Source organism: Sorghum bicolor, chromosome 3, assembly GCF_000003195.3.
Source record: "Sorghum bicolor cultivar BTx623 chromosome 3, Sorghum_bicolor_NCBIv3, whole genome shotgun sequence".
Classification (NCBI taxonomy): Eukaryota; Viridiplantae; Streptophyta; class Magnoliopsida; order Poales; family Poaceae; genus Sorghum; species Sorghum bicolor.
Window position 1 is genome coordinate 58,703,877 of NC_012872.2, and position 18,855 is coordinate 58,722,731.

Here is an 18,855-nt window from a genome sequence, read left to right on the forward strand (position 1 = left end):
CATGATACTTTTGATGATCATTGTTGTCTAGGAAATGTTTGGCAAAATTCGTTTTCCAAATCTTTTTGTTTGTCAACTCCTAAAATAATATAAGGAGGAAAAAATATTTCATCTCCAAAAGTTTGGCAAAATTAGTTTTCAAAAACCTAAAAACCCGCTAACGAAACGAAGAGCTCTGCTAAGCGAACGAAAAGCCCTGCTAAGCATGACGAGAAAGACCGGTGCCAAGCATGGAGTCTGCGCGCTAGACAAGGAGATATGGCAAGTTAAAAAAATATAGAGAATTGGGATGCCAAACTGTTGGGGGATGATTTTTCTTATTTTGCTAAAAAATATGGATGGGAAGTCATTTGCCAAACTCTTGGAGATACTCTAATTAAGCCCCTAAACATATACCATATAGTTACCTTTTGTGAGCTAGCTTTGCAAACTTTGCTACTTAAGATATTGTAAGTATTAAATACAACTTGTGATGGAGAGGTCAAGGTGAAATATTGATATTGATGACTTTATGTAAAGATAGTAGGATCACCATTCCTAATCTCAGGGTCTTGTTTGAGTAGAAAGTCTTTTAGGCAACCGTACCAATCTCTAGGTGCATGCTTGAGCCCATAAAGTGCCTTTGTTAAGCTTGAAGACATGGTTGGAAACTCTGTGACTACTCGCTCATTTTAACTAATCTAAGTGGAGTTGTAACCTTAATTTGGTTAAATATTGACCTAACCTAATTAACCCAACCATCCTTGGATAACCCCTCTATGTAACTTTCATCTCGGACCATGTCATAGTTAGAACATACATAGCTCACACAAATTCGTTGAACGTCAAAAGAGTAGTAAGAGTACATCATAAGTTGATCCACACTAGCTCACAGCTCAAAACTACAATAGAGGATGTAAAAAATACTTGCTCCCCTAGAGGGGCTACAGATATTATCCAGACTGGATGTTCAGTATTATCGAATCGATCGGTTCGGTACCCATACAATCGGTTCCTAAGAAAATAGGTATCGTTTGGTTTCTAGAAAAACTCAGTACGGAGGAAAATCGATATCGGTAAATTCGTTTCGGTTGTGGTACTTATCGAAATTATCGAATAGATTTCAGCAGCATATAACTTATAACATCATGTTTAATAGGCAATTTTGACAAAAAAAAATCAACATGATCTCATATAGAATAAGAGTACTAAAATCGTACTTATAAAAATCCACAAGACTATAGGAGTAGATAACCACAAATACATAATATAGTTGTCCACAAAAGATTCATACGACCATACTTAGTACTCAGTTTTGGCACACACTCGGTACTTCGGTTTACCGAGGTATAGAAGCGAATTTACCTTCGTAATTTCGGTACCTGAGAATTATGAACAAAATTTTTTGGTTTCAGTATTTTTCGGTTTGGTTCTCGGTTTCTTATGCCCAGAGTGAGATATTATGGCAGTTCCTATTTTAACTATGTCCTCATAATATTGTTCTAGTCTTACTAGTGAACGAATTGAGGAGCAACGATGCTGTTTTGCAACATGAGATAGTGAAGATGTTAAGGAGAAGCAAGAGCACAACATAATGTTGAGAACAATGAAGTCGGAGAAGCATTCAAGAATCAGAGGCTTGATGAAAATGTTTCTGCTGCTCAAGGAAGCCATGCAAGTAAGACTGAGAATGAGATAGTGCAATTGTGAGTCTGGGAGCGAGACTGAGCTAAAAGTTTGGGAGCGAAAGTCCAAGAATTTGGTTTGTAAAGCTCTTAAGTTAGACTATTGAACATTATGAGCTGGGTTCTACTCTGTTTTCCTTCCTAGGGGTTTCTCACAACGCTGAGTTTTTTCCCTATAAAACAGTGAGTTTTTCCCTATAAAGGTGTTTAATGAGGTAGGCATTGCACTAAATAGCTCAATAATATTTAGTATTTTTGTCTAAGTGTTGGTGTAACCTATAATGGTTCTTCTGCGTTGTGAGTCTATAATGTACTTCTAGCTATGGTTCAAAATGAAAGTTTAGTGTCTCCAACTTTCCATTACTATTTGACTTTGTGTTTTTTTGTAACTTGTGTGTATGAAAATAATTATTGGCCTATTTTTTGTCTTGATGGCTTGATCTTTGAAACGAGAAAGACAAATAGAGTGTGTGGAGATGTGTGGCTATCAAAATGGGATGACACAACTGCTACGTCAGTCGTGCTTTTTGGATGGCCCGACGCGAAGTAGGTCATACCTAGGCCAGCCAACATGTTTGTGGCCTTTTAGGCACTGCTATCATGCTATGTGGCCTGCCCATTAGTAGCGGACCATGTTTTCCATAGGCCCATACCGATCCATGTTGGGTGGCCCAGTTGACCATCTATCGCCACGATGAGGATATGACATCTAATAATACAACCATTCAATATAAGGTGTGGTTGTTTCTATGTTTGGTTGATGCTATCTAATGTTGCTACTTTCAATATCTTTAGAAACAATGCTGATGATGATGTGAACTTGGAAAAATATGCTTTTTATAGCCTCTACAACATATAGGACATGGATACATATTGTACAAGACCGATCTTGGAGTGTAAGTTCATCAAAACCAAATATTCGATTTGTAGCCCCATAATACTTTATTAGAAAGGACATATGTGGTACTTGTGATTACAATTAAAAGACAAAGCTGCTAGAATTGAGCCTCCTGCTTGTTTGGGTGAAAGTAGAGCTAGTGCCACTTGAGGCTATTAGGATTTATTATTTTACTAATCCCTTTTATATGTGAAGTTTGTAGGAAAAAATATATATTCATCTCCTATAGCCATCTAGATCTTATCAGAATGCAACCGGTGAACGCTGACGAAGATGTTGGTGGCAAACAAGTAGTGATAGTAGTGACCCGATATGGGCTACAGTGACAATGTTGATGGTGGTTGTGGGTTTGGGCAACGGTGGCGATAGGTTAATGGCATAATGGGGCGGATCGAGGACCGGTTTTGTGGTAGATGGTGATCGTGTTTATACCTAAATAAGAGAGACAAAAGAGCATAGATGACGGCTGATGTTTTTTTTGTGGCTATTACCGATGATATTAATTTGTTGCGAGAAAAAAAATACTATTTTATAATTGAAAAAATAGTGTTGATTTTGGCCGATAAGCTCAAGAAAAGAGGGTAAGACAAACACTTTTTCCCCTAAAAAAATCAGCAAATGACAATTAAAATGGCAAAATGACATCTTAACGGGTGGCTAGCATTTTGCAATGGCGATTCGATGAAGCACACAAATTTAGTGGCATTTGGATAAAGCCGCTTATAAAAGTGCAAATTTCCAATTTTCTCTTTCCCAAATCCTCATCCGCATCTGCTCGTCTGACTTTCCTTGACTCGATCGTTCTTCCTACTCGACTGTCAACACTCGACGCAACCCCTTCGATGGCTCAGGCACGCGTGCGCCTTACTCCGGCCGCCTACACGCCGGCCGCCGCGTTCCTCTCGGGCTCCAACCCCAGACCCGCCCACCTCACCTTCTTCCCGAAGCTCACCCCGACCTCCATCTCCGCAACCGCGGCTGCCAATGCGCCGCCGCCCCACATCGTCGTCGTGGGCTCTGCCAACGCCGACATCTACGTCGAGGTCGACCGCCTCCCGCTAATCGGCGAGACCGTGGCGGCCCGCGCGGGGCGCAGCCTCGCGGGCGGCAAGGGCGCCAACCAGGCCGCCTGCGGCGGACGCCTCGCGCTGGGTCCTACCTACCTCGTGGCTCGCGTCGGCGATGACGCAAACGGCCGACTCCTCGAAGGTGCCCTAGCCGACGCCGGCGGTGTCCGCACCGACCGCGTCGCGCGCGCGGCCGATGCGCCATCGGGACACGCCGTCGTCATGCTCATGCCCGACGGCCAGAACTCCATCATCATCGTGGGCGGGGCGAACATGGAGGGCTGGGCGGCGGGGATCGGCCCGGAGGATCTGGAATTGATCCGAAAGGCCGGCGTACTGCTGCTGCAGAGGGAGATACCCGATTGGGTCAACGCGCAGGCTGCCCAGGTGTTTGCTTTTTACTCTACCTACTCAGATTGGTTTGGCACACATTTTTTTCCTTTTCCTTTTTGTTATAACAAGGTACTGTTCGATTATTTTGATCTCAATTAGGTTGAATATGGTAATGTAGCTTGGCACATTATGTTTGAGAATGAAGCACCAATTACTGGATGTTTTGAATATTTGATTTGATGTTTGAGTATTTAGTTTTCGAAATTTGGGGAGATATAGTGGCTAACTAGGTTCTTCTAGCATACTGGTGTTGTTTAGTCAATTTAAGTAATAAATTTGGTAATGGCATCTAGATTCGTAGTGCTTTGGGCAACATCAGCAAGAGAAAGGTTATCTTCTACATCTTAAAACTGTATTTAGTACATGACATTGCATAAACTATATTTTCGATTATTTGCATTTGCTGAGGTTTAAAAAGTTAATGCTTTATGCTTACCTTGGTGCTGTTTATTTGAGAAAGGAGTGAGGATCCACTGAAGCTTTTATTGCTTGCGTAGTGGGCTCTCAGCTTTTGATTTTTTTTTCAGAAATTTGGAGAGATAGAATAGTGTTTTTTGTTTGTTTGTAAAATTACTTGTTTATTAGTCAATATATAAGGACATTTGCTACTGACATCTAGCTAGGAACTGTTTTTTTTTTCAAACAACTGCTAGTCACTGTTTTGGCAACATTGATGAGGCTCCATTTTCATTCAAGTATTCAGTGCAGACAAATACATTGATGTGTTGTCTCTCCTTGGTTGAGGATGTACTAACTTTAACGGTGATCTTCTTTGGTACTCCATTCGTCAACAAAAGGATACAATTCTCACTTTTTGAGGAGAGAAACCATTTGAAGTTGACCAAAATTATATAAAAATCTAACATTTATGATAGAAAATAAGTATTAAATAATTAAGAAATATATTTTCGTAGTAAACTTAGTTTGGAGACATAAATGGTAATACTATTCACCATAAACTTGGTCAAAGCTAAGCTAGTTTGATTGGTACAAATACTATAGTTGCATCCTTTTTTGGACGGAGGGGGTACTCTGTATCATGTGGTATAGACCAGTGTATGAAATATGGGGCTTACTATATTCAATCTGTATTTGGGCCAACCTGTGGGTTCATTTGGTATTTTCTAGTTTCAGTATTTTCAGCATTGTCTTTGATTAGTTACTTTACTACCATTACTGTCTTCAAATGTATGGTGTCATGGGTGGCCTCAATCTTCTTTCTTCACCTTGATAACCAACAGAGCAGACCTCTGTAGTTACCTTGCCATGCTCAGCTAGCCAAGTGGACCTCTGCTTCCTGTCTGAAAACTAAAACCCATTTCCATCTAGCTCAACTATGTCTAAACATTGCCATGCACAAGCCAGTTGTTCCTTGTAAATCATGATAAGTGAGATTTATCTCCTTTTGGTTCTTGGAAACAAAAGAGTTGATTAGTTTAACATTTGCATCCACATGGCAATTGGAAGAAAACAATGCCTCTGACCCTAACAACTCACCTCCACTAAACAAACTCTAATCTGAAACTTTCAGCCTCCAAGCATCTCTGTTCATAGATGAAACATATATCTATGTTATTTTACTGTTATTAGTGTTTAACAGGCTTCCCATGACTAGATGGTGCCATCTTCTAAAATCTCAATTGTTGAAAAGTGCTCAATGGATCCAGTGATATGTTTTGTCTGCCCAACTGCAAGAATAGAGATCCAATGGTGCAGAAGGGTATCTTCAATTTTTAGTTCTTCTGTGCATGTTTCCATGCATATGTACAATGGAACCAATCTCATACTCCCTCTGTCCCAAAATAAATGCAATTCTAGAGGTTTTTTTTTGTGACTCTGCAATTCTAGAGTTAGGAGGAGAAACCAAGGTTGATATGAAATGACAAAAATACCCCTATGTACAGCCTCTGCATGTAATCATTGCATAGAGCAGCCCAATAAAATAAAATATGATCAGAACCACACACACAAAAAAAGGTCAATGCTGAATTAAAAAAATGAAGAAAAGACTCCATGCCAGCAGCTCATCCACGACCACTCCGGTGCCAGCTCCATGCTCCGTGGCGAGCTTCGTGCCCACGGCCACCTCACAGCTGTAGACATCACCGGTGGGCGTTCATACAGAGACCAGCCCACCCGACGTGGCTCTCACAGATGCAGATCCAGCTTCCGTGGCTTTGAATCCCAGTGCCGGCCAGCTTCACGACGCGATTGAAGCTCCTACCACCGCTGCTGCCTAGCTTCACTCCATGGCTTCATGCACCACACAGCTAGGTCGGCAGATCTGCTGCATTGTGCTGGGCGCATGGCGCCGCCAGCCATCCACACGTGGGTGAGGAGTGCTGGATGGTGAAGGGGCCTATAGAGAGGAGCTGGACGGGGAGGTGATCTGGATCTGTATAGGGACCCTTGGGCGGATGGAAGTAGCAGCAGACTCGAACTTTCAAGCATGAGGGAAGGGAAAGGTGCACTGGTGCAGTCAATTCTTCTGGAGAAGTTGTTTTTTTTTTAAAAAAAATATGGTTGAGTCCCCACACAGGACAGGTTACTAGCTAGTAGCAGCCTAGCACATTGGGTTCGTAGCTACCTGTACTACCAATTGTTGTGTTTGTTTTGGGACATTTTTTGAATCCTACAATAGCGCTTCTTTTGGGGGCAGAGGGAGTACTGCACATGTACTTCAGTCATTTGGTGATTTTAGGAAGACTAGTATCATGGAACTCTATTTGAATCAATCATATGTTGTATGAACACTCAAACCCTGTATTGACATCTCTCTGTACAGTGTATTGGGATGCTAGTGGGTACCCAATGGTTCTAGGCCTATTTTTTGGTTCTTTCTATACCACCGTTTTTTTTTTAAATCTGGATTGATTCGATTAAATGAGTTTTGAGACAAGCCATCCTAATCAACAGTATAAATCTGGTATTTATCACTTTCCTCCAATCCTCCTATTGTACATTTATCAGATTATTATGTGTCTATCATAAGAAGCTCAAACACTTTGCTAACTTGGAAATGCACAGACCTTGTGCTCTTATGTATTCTGAGTGTGCAGTAACCCATTATTAACATAACAAACTTTTGCCAGGCTGCAAAAAGTGCCGGAGTGCCTGTTATCATGGACGCTGGTGGAATGGATGCCCCTGTGCCTGGAGAACTACTCAGTCTAGTGGATATTTTCAGTCCAAATGAAACAGAGCTAGCACGTTTGACTGGGATGCCTACTGAGACGTTTGAACAGATCAGCCAGGCTGCAGGAGAATGCCATAAAATGGTGAGATATCTAAATTGGATTTCCTTTATAACGTTCACAATATTTCCTCCCTGTTCTACTTTATTAGCTTATAATTCAACTGACTTCTGCATTGCTTTGGGTTAACCATGATTGTGTGTTTGGATATTATTGTTTGACGCAATTCCATCAATGATATTGCATAGTGATGTTATCTGGTAATAAATCTACTATAAGGAACATGGCCATCCTTTTGTTAACCTTATGCATGTTTTGATGTACATGCAGTTGGACTGGTACCATATCTCCTTTCTTTTTTAGTTCTTGTTGTATGCATGTTTGCAAGGGTGTCAGTTGTAATCTGGATGAATGAAACTGCAAGGTAGGCTGTGAACATATATAGGGATCCCCTGTGAATCTGTATTTAATATCTTTAGTTATTTTCTGGAACTAGTGAACATGCACGTGCGGCACGCACGTGTAAATGAAAATAATTTTTTAAACAATTGTAACCATATCATAAAATAGAAAATCAATATGAATAAGTGGATGCCTTCATACATTCTACTGTAAATTCATGAGTCATAATATCACCTTCACAAATAAAAGAACAGAAGTTTTCTTAAAGAGTAAGGAACAAGAGAATGAAGGGGGAGTTTACAGGTGTGGTAGCATGCAGCCCGTTGATGTGCCAGATAACAAATTCAATTCTTTTCTTAGAAAATGGAGGATCCTAATGGTTCAGTTTTCTACAAACCTTACAGAAAACTTGCAACAATGTTTAAAATATGTACATCGCCTGCAGCCTAATTAAAAAATATTGCTGAAATAAAATAATAAGATTAGGTGGCCCACCTCAAGATACATTGCAAAGGTCATGTGAGAACTCAGAAGCTGCGGCTAGGATTAAATACCTTGGAGGCAGTTAGTTACAAAATGTGCATATTGATTCTATGGTCCAGTGGTAGCGTTCGGTTGGGATGTCAACATCTTCTCTATGTAAAGCAGTAAGATCGATGACACTTCTTGTCACATGGGAGCTTTGGAAAGAGTGAAATGCAAGGATATTCGAGCACCAATACAAATCACCGACAGTGCTGATTTCAAAGATCAAGGAGGAGGCTCAACTTTGGTGTAGTGCGGGAGCCAAGCGATTACGAGAAATTTTGCCTATGGTTTAGGCTGTTGCCTCTTTTGCCTTGAGGGCCTAAATCCCTCATTTGGGACTTTTGGTTTGTTTGTTTACGGTTTTTTCGCTTGTACTTTGTCTGTTTCCTCTTCTATATTAATATATTTTCCTAGCATTTTCTGCCAGCATTTTTCGAAAAAAATATTCATTGACAACTGAATCACAACTGATTCAATCTTATTATTAACAGTGCCCTTACCAATCTCAAACTCAAACTCATTAAAAAAAATAGAAAAAGGTCCAAATGTACTACATATTGCTGAATCATTGCCTCCAGTCTTGCCATAAATAGGTAAGCACATTGCAAATTCTTGCAGAAAAATATCAGTACACTCAGAAAGATATAGCCTGCTTGTTTTTAGTTTAGATCTTAACAAAATTGCTGAATCAAATAAAGACCATCAATATAGAATTCTGAATAGCACCAGATTTTCATGCTTCAAGTGTTAGCCGCAGAATACTCCAGTAAATTCTGAGCATATTAGAAAAACACAGTATTCAGTTGAATAGATGAGCAGCTACTAAATAAAGTACGATGTAGGCCAGCGACGTGACGCTGCAGGACGACCGGCACGAGGCTGTCCTCGTTGCCCTGCCACAGGTGCACGGGGCTGAATTGGGAGAGAAAGAAGGAAGCTACCTTTGTCCACGACATGTGATGGGGAGGTGAGGAGCAGGTCGGCGGAAGTGAGCACGAGGGAGGCCATGTCGAGCCAGCGCCCCATGAGGATGTGTCCCTACGCCTCGAGGCAGAGACGGGTGACCCCGGGGTGAGTGACCTCGAGCCCGCGTCGGCCTAGGCGAGCTCGGCGGTGAAGCGGACCACAGCCAGCATCGTCTACTCCTCTGTCGTGTTCGCGATGCATCTTGTGTCGTTTCTTTGCTGTGCGTGAGCCAGAGCTGCCGAAGCTGTCGTGGCCGCCGTAGATGTTGAAGGGAGGAGGGAATCGGACGCGTGGGGCAGGAGGATAAAACCCTAAAACCCGATGTGGTACTATATGATTGATGGGAGGGACGATGCGGGTACACGGGCGGGTATAAATTTTTTGCGTAAGAAAAAAACAAAGGGTATCAGCGGAGCTAAGAGAGAAACACGCATAAACGTTTACAAGTTTTCTGGCGGGTCCGCTTATCAGACCATGGTGGATGATTTAGATGTGATGGATCTGATTTTAATGTAGATCTAAGGGATCTAAGGGATAAGAATGAAGGTGGGTAGAAAACATCAGGATATATGGTCAACAGTGTAATTCAAAGGGAGTCATTTTATTGCCGCCTGTACTCTCGGGACCTGGTTTCAATGACATTAGTCTTTTCCACTTTATTATGCCATTTGTGGATGTGGTTATTCGACCGAATGCTTTCCTGTTCATTGTTTTATTGTGACTTGTTTAAATCAATTCTCTTCATGACTCCATAGGTGCACCTTTTTTTTTCTCTTTAAGCATTCCATCATGATCATAAGTTTTTACAGGGATTATGTCCACCTGCAGAACCCGTGAATGCTTTAGGAAGATTAAGACGTCCCTTAATCTTTTCCTTGTGCAGGGTGTGAGAGAAGTACTAGTTAAACTTGGATCACAAGGATCTGCTTTGTTTGTTGAGGGAGAGGAGCCAATCAGGCAGCCGATAATTCCTGCCACAGAAGTTATTGATACCACGGGGGCTGGTGACACTTTCACCTCAGCATTTGCTGTAGCTCTGGTTGAGGGGAAGCCTAAGGAGGAGTGCATGAGATTTGCTGGTACGAAATCACGTCCTCTTCAATATTTGACGGATTGGTTTCCTTACATTTTGATTTGATAGCTTGTACTCTCTTGAATTCCAGCTGCCGCCGCCTCTCTTTGTGTTCGTGTAAAGGGTGCTATACCCAGCATGCCTGACAGAAAATCAGTAATGAAGCTTCTGGATTCTGCGAAAGTCGAATAACCGCAGAATGCGATGATCGTTCAAAGCTGTCCTCATTCGTCGGCGATAGGGTGAGCACCTTTGGGTACTCCTTGCCATCACATTCTCTGGTCTGGTGTACATTTGGAAGCTTGCAGTGTGATGATAGTATATATATATATATATATATATATATATATATATATATATATATATATATATATATATATATATATATATATATATATATATATATATATATATATATATATATATATATATATATATATATATATATATATATAGGAAAACAGGAGAAAACAGTACTGCTGCTTTTAAGCCCCTACTTTCTTTAAGAAATGGAAACACTTATTAGTCTTTTATAGTGTTTCCTGTTGAGTCATACCTGTACTATTTTGACGGAATTCCCACGCCCTGAATCTCTGCTGTTGGCGACCTCATTAAACCGGGCAAAATTCTGCGCCCTGTGCATGGGATCCTGTCAGTTTCAGTATCCATTTGTTGGGGAAACACTGCTCGTGCAGCAGGAGGGTTAGTGAGACGTCGTTTTCCACCTCCAAATCTAACCATCCTTTTTTTTTTTCTATCATTTATGATTGCAGGGTACGCGGAATTCGTGGGATCGATCCATCAAGTGTCGCTACGCCTTCACGTGCTCCTCCCCCAAATAATGCGATGGTCTCCATTCCCTCCGATCTCCTCCAAGGCGGAGGAAACGCATTTTCCGGTGCCGCCCGGATGAAAAATCCCCCCACACACAAAATAAGAAACGGTCCCTTGTGCGTTTAACTCCCGTCTTTGCAGACAGACACACATAGTTCTACTACATACTCCCCCGGTTCCGTGAACACAATAAACAGTTTCACACTGGGCCGGAGCTATCGGACGGTAACTCTGATCTTACCCTGGTGCAAGTCAATGCGTTATCTGAACTGAATCCGTCCGAGGCCATCGTCGTCCACTCGCTGCTGCTGCTGCCGTTGCCGCAGAAACTAGCCCGTCCCTGTCGATGCAGTCATCACCGGGGGCCGTCGTGGATCACCACCGTTTGCGCGGTCAGGTTCGCGTAATCTGACTCGTGAATGGGGGAAAGAAAAAAAAGAAGCCGTCCGACTCCCCCCTGTCGATGCCCAAGGGAAGGGAGCACAGCGTACGGGCCAAGTCGATTCGTCGCTCGGCACGTCGTCACCCAGAATCCCCAGGATCTGACGCTCCGCTGGTTCCGCCGTGCTCGCCCCTCCGAAACGGCAAGCGTCCGGGTCGCCGGCGATCGCTCCCTGTTCGGCTGTCGAACCATTCGATCGGATACGGGTTGCCTGGATTAAATCGGGGCGACTGTTGTGACGGAGCCATCGTACGGGCACGCGCAATTAAAGCCGCCGGACGGACGGGGGTACCGCTGCCCCGCCGCGCCGCTACAGGCCTCGGATGCCGGGGGCGGCGGCGACCACTTTGAGTCATTCGCAAGGCTGCCTGAAGCTCCTCTCGTGTATATAGTCCAGCCCGATCGATCGGCCACGACCGACCGGTGCGCTGAACGGGCAGGCAGGCAGGCAGGCGATCGGCGACGTCGCTGTCGCGGATGGCTTGGCAATCCAGCTTCCTCCCAACACCATCGGCTTGATTGATTTTGTTTAATTGCCGGGGGTCATGTCACACCCGATATCTATTTATGGAACCCCGTGGCCACGACGGATACGTGTACGCGCGCGACGCTGCTGGTCTGGTGCATGCATGGGTCATGCGCGTGACGGCCGCGCTACTTGACCGTGTAGGCGTGTCGCAAAACGCATGCAGCTTTCGCTGCATCTGGCTGCGACCAACTCCTCTGTCTGGCTCTTGGGAGTCTTGGTATTTGGTCTTGAGGCCGTGGCAGTGCTGTGACACCCGCTGCCTACTGTAGACTGTATCTGACCACCAAACCGGCCCGCCGGGTCAAGTTTCCATGCATGGCATCTGCCGACGATGGATGGCTAAGCAGGCAGGGCAGGCAGGGAGAGGAGGGGGTCAGAAGAGAAGAGAAGAGTTGGGACGTGCACGAGCGGATTGCTGGTGCCCTTCAGGAGTTATAGCGGTGGGCTTGACCTCCGTGGCTTGCGTTCAAAGTCATGGGCCGGCCGAGCCGCTGTTTTGTTGGAGCTGCCTGCTAATTAATGGTCGACGCGACGGCAGCAGCCACCGTCGGTGTTAAAGGACGATCGACCTCAAACTTATCTTTCCTTTATTATTCATTATATTATTAATTAATAATAGATGGAAATATCGTAAGCTTGCCACGGATACTACTCCAAACTGAAAGTGCTGTCACTTGTATTCCCTACATGATTCTCAACTGATATGCGGGAATAGTACGGAACATGTACTGATGCCCACGTTAACTAGCTAGGCTAGCATGTGCAGAACAGGAGAGGAATTGCGAGTCTGTAAGCTGAACTTACTGGCAAGCTAATTGCCATGTTACGACACAAAAACTTGCCACAGATACTAGTTCCAAAATAAAAAGTGCTGCTACATACTGTATGCCCTACAAGGAGGAGTAGTACTGAACATGTACTGATGTCCAGGTTAGCTTAGCTAGGCTCGCCTGTGCAGAACACAGGAGCGTAATTGTGAGTCTGTAAGCTGAACTTACTGGCAAGCTAGTAACAGCCATTATCACGACACAAAAACTTGGAATTTTAGTCCCAACGAGATAAATATCACATCATTTACAAAAAAAGAGGGAGAGTGTTCAACAAAATATGATGAGTGCACATGCATTGCTTCCTCGCAAAACAAAGATATGCGTTGGTTTCAATAATTAATTAATCGAGAATAACTCCTTTATTATTATTGTGCCCTTGACGTACACGTACGTAGTATGAATATCTCCGAGTGGACTTTGAACACGGGTCTTCGCCGGAGAGTATTCTTTTTGTTTGTGTGCCGGAGGAAAAGAGACGCAGACGTACGGGTAGATGGGCTGGGCAGCAGGCAGCGAGCGAGCGAGGATGCAAGTTGGTGCACACCTTGCGCTGTGCCTTTTAATGCTTTTGACCTTCTAGTAGTCCGGTTCCGGTAGCTATCAGCGCTATTGGCCATGTTGCTTGCGTCCCCGGTCTTCCAACCATGTCGCTCCATCATCATCGTCCATCTCTTATCTCCCACGGCCAGCTTTCCCCATCTATCACCACCACCGTCACTCCTGTAATTCCTTCCAACACAGAGGTAAATGGCTGATAGACACCACCGCCGATAGGTAAATGGCTGATAGACCGGCCAAAAAAAACGAATCATTCATTCAAAAATCATATTAAAAGTACCATGACACCGTTCTTCATCTTGATCTATTTCTCTTTATTCCACATTTTCCTTTCTTCCCCTTCCTGCGTACACCCTCTAATTATTAATTACCTCCTGTTGTTTGACATGCAAGGTGCTTTACATTAATTATTGTGATCTCCCTTAATATATAGTAGTAGCTAGTATACAGGATCCAAAATAATTGTATGCAGTCTCTCTCTGTAGTGTGTACAGCATATACATGCACCATTCAGATAAACAGGAACAGGAGACAATTAAGATAAGTTGCTGTAATTAATTGCGCTCTCGGACCGCCAGTACAAAAGGTGTGTACGAACTGGAAGGAATTGAACGAGCCAAAAGGCATAAATAAAGCTACATGCAGGCATGCAGCACAAGCTTAAAGCTACTCCACTTGACGAGAATATATATGTCAAGGTTGATCTATGAATGGTCCATCAGATCCCTGATGAGTGCTGCTACTGGTAAAACAAGGCAGCTAGAGATGCATAAGCATAATAATTGTCCTGCTTGACGAGTTCCAGTCTCTCTGAAAGTACAAACGCATGCACTGTGCGAGGCATCTAGAGAGCTTTTGCCTCGCACCAATTAATGGCATGGTCACCAAAGTAGATTTGCTCTCGATCAGGAGAGGATGGGCTTTTAATTAAAGAAAGGTGAATTCTGTCACATGCGTGTTTATGTTACTCTGGTCTCCATTGACGAAGTACATTTATATCCAGAAGGAATTAGATACTCCTATAATAAAATTGGTGAGTTAGATATCGCAATCTCTCTCGCGCGGCTAGAGGGGAGAAGCAATGGATCTTGAATATTTTGGAAATTTTGTGCTAATAATGCAGTAGTACTATATATGTTTTGCATTCACACTATTAGAAATTTATCGCAATTAGATGGTTATTAGTTTCTATCGCAGTACTGTATTCATAAAACCTACAACTTCAGGATTATGCATGTCTCTAGGCGTTTCGATTTTATGTCGCCGAGATCGACATAAATAGTTTTATATGCTTCCCAGCTGGGCAAATTAAAATTAAATATTTTAAAGCTATTGTATTTGTTGTAAGGGATGACAGGCAGGAAGTCAATGTTAAGGAAAAATGGATATGCATGCGTTTTGGGGCAAAATAGGCCAGCCTGTACGTTTGACCCACTCCATGTACACCCAAAATCTATGCCGTCATATTTCATGCTGAATGTTTGACCGGTGCAATTCCCTTATTATATATAATATAATTCAGATGCTCGACGAGCCTGCTTTAATTTACACCATATATATATACACACAACTTGTGAGCATGCATAATAAGTGGCACATCATGGAACAGTAAGGAAAGTATAGGGTCCAAAACAAAACCCCAAATAAACATCTCTATATAGAGGTCTCTCACACTATTGTAGCCACAATTCTGGCAAAACACATTAACCGTGTTTGACACGATCGGTCGATCGATGATCTCGATCTGGCGCGCTAGCTTGTTGAAATGTACGTGCAGCATGTGCGTCCAAATCCTTGATCAAAATCAATCATATACGCTCCACACACGGCCATTCTAGTTCTAGGTAGGCAGGTTCACATCACTATATGCATGAGTAGTACTAGTACTAGCTCTTGGAACGACCTGACCAGGCCACTATAGCAGTATGTACGTGCAAGCACGAAAACAAGGAGCAAAATGACGCCCACTGCTTTTCCATAACTACTCTTTGTACCAACCACGCACGAACAGTCCCATCATGCATGACAATATGTTATTAGCTAGCAAACACATGCATGGTGGAACGATCGATCCATGCATACATCAGTACGTGCATCATCTTGCTGCCATCATATATATATATATCAAGAAGAGATTAAGGACGACATATCATATATCCTGCTTCCTGCAGAAGCGATTTTGAAGAAGAAAATTGAAAATAAATTCTGTTCCATGCATGCATGGCCCTCTGGTTTGAGCAATGCAATGAGGCTGACAAACATGTGCACATATATAGTAGTGTTGTATTAATGGAGATGGACAGGAGGAGTGCGTGCAAAGAGGAGCTAGCATAAAATTATCATAGCTCATGGCCAGTACTGCAGCAGATAGAGTGCAATGCATGAGCTGAGGGGTTGAGTTGATTAGGTACATGTACAAGAACACCGCTAGTACTACCTGCAAGGACTAGCTACTAGATCATCATCATAAGAAACGGTACGAGACCCGGCCGGCGCCAGAAAACTCTGTAGCGGCATGTGTCTCGCAGCACAGCAGTATTAGGAAAAAACAAATCAAGAACCGATATGATCCATCTAGAGGAGCAAATCGGTGAAAAAAAAGGAAAAATTAAAGAGGTTAAGGGCATTAACAAGAACCAAATTAAGTACTATCTCTTTATCTAAGTAGCTAGCTTCCTTCCTCATTAGCTTGCTGCTTGTGGCGGTGATGACCAATTGATCGAATTCAGGGCTGGACGTTGCCGCCATTGCCGTGGACGAAGGACGGCAGCATGTCCTGCAGGAGCCCGAAGTCCTGCGCCATGAAGTGCTGCATCTGGAGCGAGGGAGGAGACGACGACGAGGTAGTGGTGGCGGCGGCCGTCGCTGCCGTCGCGCCTGCCACGGTGCTCATCGGACCGCCGCCGCTCATGCCGCGGGACGACGCGAGGCCTATCGCCGGCGGCATGGCGGCGTGGTTGTTGTTGCGCGGGGGCAGGAGCCCCAGCATGTCGATGACGCCTCCGCCTCCGCCGCCTGCCCGCCCGAACGGCGCGCCCGCCATCTGCTGCGGGAGCGGGGCCGGCGGCGGGAAGGCGCCGCCGAGGTGGTGGTGGTGGTGGTGACCGCCGTGCAACTGCGCGGCGAGGAGGTGGGTGCTGCCGCGGAGCGTGGCCGGGATCGGGTGCGTGTGCTTGCCCTCGTACGTGGTGATCACCACCGCCGGGTCCTGGTACGACCGCTCCACCCGCTTCTTCACGGGGCACTTCTGCGTCGTGCACCGGTAGTAGCTCCTGCGCGCACGCGCCATGCATCACACCACGCGCGGTTGCACCATTAGCTCATGCAGACATGGATAAGGGAGAGAGGTGCGTGCAGTGCAGTGCGCAGTAGGGTAACTGTATATACTACTTGCTGTGCATGTATGTATGTATGTATGCGTAGGAAGACTGGTACGTACCTGGGGTATGGGCTGTTCTTGACGGCCTTCTGGCCGTACTTGCGCCACCGGTAGCCGTCCTCGAGGTGGTCGACCTCGCTCTTGGTCATGAAGGCGAAGCGCGGCTGCCGCTGCCGCTTCTCGCCCTTGCCCTTGCCCTTCGCCGCCGCCGGTGACCTGCAACAATTCAAGAGCCGGCGTGGGCATCGATCTCATCAGTTCGTCTTCCCGTACGTCCACCGGACAGCTAGCCGGCCGGGTCAGCGGAAAGTGATGCAGATTTCGTTCAAACTAAGATACGATACGCGAGGTGCGTGGCCGGCCGCGCGGCTGGGCTGGGATGGGATGATGGGATCCCGTTCAAACGCGGTGGTTGGCTGGGTGTAGTGCGAATAATCAGCTAGACTAGAGTCGTAAGCACATGGTTTTAACAGGTTCACACACTGCCTGCTGTGGCTGTGCTGTGTGCACACACCCCTTTTCTGCTGTGCCGGCAGATTTGTACCAAAATTTGTGCCATATGCTGCTAGATTGCCTGCATCAGAAAGGGGGCTGTAACAAATCCCTATAGAGAGGGGAGGAATATCTCTTGGTCTGCAAGGGGGGCTATAGCTTTTAGGCCGGGCCATTCTCATCTCAAGAGATCTTTGGGTTTTTTTTTTTTTTTTTTGGGGGGGGGGTATGATCTTGGTAAAAGGGGGGTGAAGTGGTGAACCAAAAGAGTAAAAGGAACAAAAAGAAAACATGTATAGAATCAGCTGAGGATGCAAATCTTGGCCAAATGGAAGAAGATGCATGTTCATGCTAGCTAGCGCGTAGCTAGCATGAAATCCATAAAGCAAAAGGGGAACGGAAGAGGAGAGGAGGATGCAACTAGCTAGAAGATTAGGCTATACAATACACCGACCGACTTTTTCCGTGTTTGTTTTCTTGTGACATGCGAGTGTGAAACCCTAGCCCAAGTTCACACCTTTGCCTTGCCGCTACCTTATTTATTTTTTATTTTTAAAAAAAGAAGAACAAATGGGGACAAGGAACAAGGAACAGAAGAGGAATGAATGACTGATTGACCAGCAGGGGAATGGAAGGAAGCAGAATCCAAGACACAGAAACTGACGCCTGATCCAGGATCACCCAAAAGATCGAGCACTATCTAGATAGTCTCATGAAAACCGATGATTAGCGGAAAGATCTTTCAAGAAGTTGGAAAAAAAAGGAAGCAAATAACACAGGATTTTGGTCGATGTCTATAATCTCGAGAAGAATTCCAGGCCAAGCTCTACTCACCCTTTCTTGCCCTTGTCAGCGTCCTCCTCCCCCTTGTCGAGCGCCTTGCTCTCCTCCCCATCCCCTTCCTCCTTCTTGCACCTCCCCTGATGCGGCGAGTCCTCCTCCCCGGCACCACCAAAGCTTCCTCCTCCTCCTCCTCCGGCGGCGCCGCCACCCGCCGCCTCGCTAGACGAGGAGGACATGGACGACGTCGTGTTGGGCGTGACCGGCGCCGTGCCGCCCCCGCTGGGCGTGGGCGCGGCGAAGCCTAAGCCTCCCCCTCCCCCGCCTGTGTCCACCACCAGCAGCTCCCTCTTGACGACGTCGTCCCCCGGCAGCGGCAGGTCCAGCGCGCGGCACAGCAGGTCGTAGTCCATCCCGCCCATCCCTGGGACGCCCGCGCCGTGCAGGTAGTCCGCGAACCACGACGCCGGCGCCTGCTGCTGCTGCTGCTGCTGCTGCGCCATCATCATCTCTCCCGGCGCCGCCGGCCGCTGCGCGAACAGCGACGCCAGCTCGTCGTGGAAGTGGAAGTCTCCCGACGACATCGGCGCGCCGCTAGCTGCTGGGTGCTGCGACTGTGGTTTGCCTTGGCTTCTTGCCGCTTGGTGTGCTCACTTATCAAGGGCGAGGGCGAGGGCGAGGGAGGGGAGAGATCAAGACGGCCTGGGAAGCGATCGAGAGCGTATACGGCTATATGGTAGTGGGGGCGTAGTGAGGCAAGGGAACGAAAGGGATGGCCGGGCGTGTTTTTGTGTACGTGGTGCGCGCGCGAAAGAGTGTGTGTAGGA

The 18,855-nt window shown here is 45.4% G+C and overlaps 2 protein-coding genes across 2 annotated transcripts; one reads left to right on the forward strand and one right to left on the reverse strand.

Annotated features, from left to right (window-relative positions):
- On the forward strand, positions 3,310 to 11,292 carry LOC8061825 (ribokinase). The gene is made up of 5 exons (XM_002456056.2): positions 3,310 to 4,016; positions 7,115 to 7,300; positions 9,996 to 10,191; positions 10,276 to 10,426; positions 10,958 to 11,292. The coding sequence occupies exons 1-4, from the start codon at positions 3,405 to 3,407 to the stop codon at positions 10,374 to 10,376; spliced, it is 1,095 nt and encodes a 364-aa protein (XP_002456101.1). The 5' UTR covers positions 3,310 to 3,404; the 3' UTR covers positions 10,377 to 10,426; positions 10,958 to 11,292.
- LOC8061826 (probable WRKY transcription factor 48) lies at positions 15,687 to 18,855 on the reverse strand. Its single transcript, XM_002458228.2, has 3 exons — positions 18,083 to 18,855; positions 16,817 to 16,972; positions 15,687 to 16,649 (listed from the first exon to the last, which is right to left on the reverse strand). Exons 1-3 carry the CDS (start codon positions 18,610 to 18,612, stop codon positions 16,103 to 16,105), a joined length of 1,233 nt encoding a protein of 410 aa, XP_002458273.1. The 5' UTR covers positions 18,613 to 18,855; the 3' UTR covers positions 15,687 to 16,102.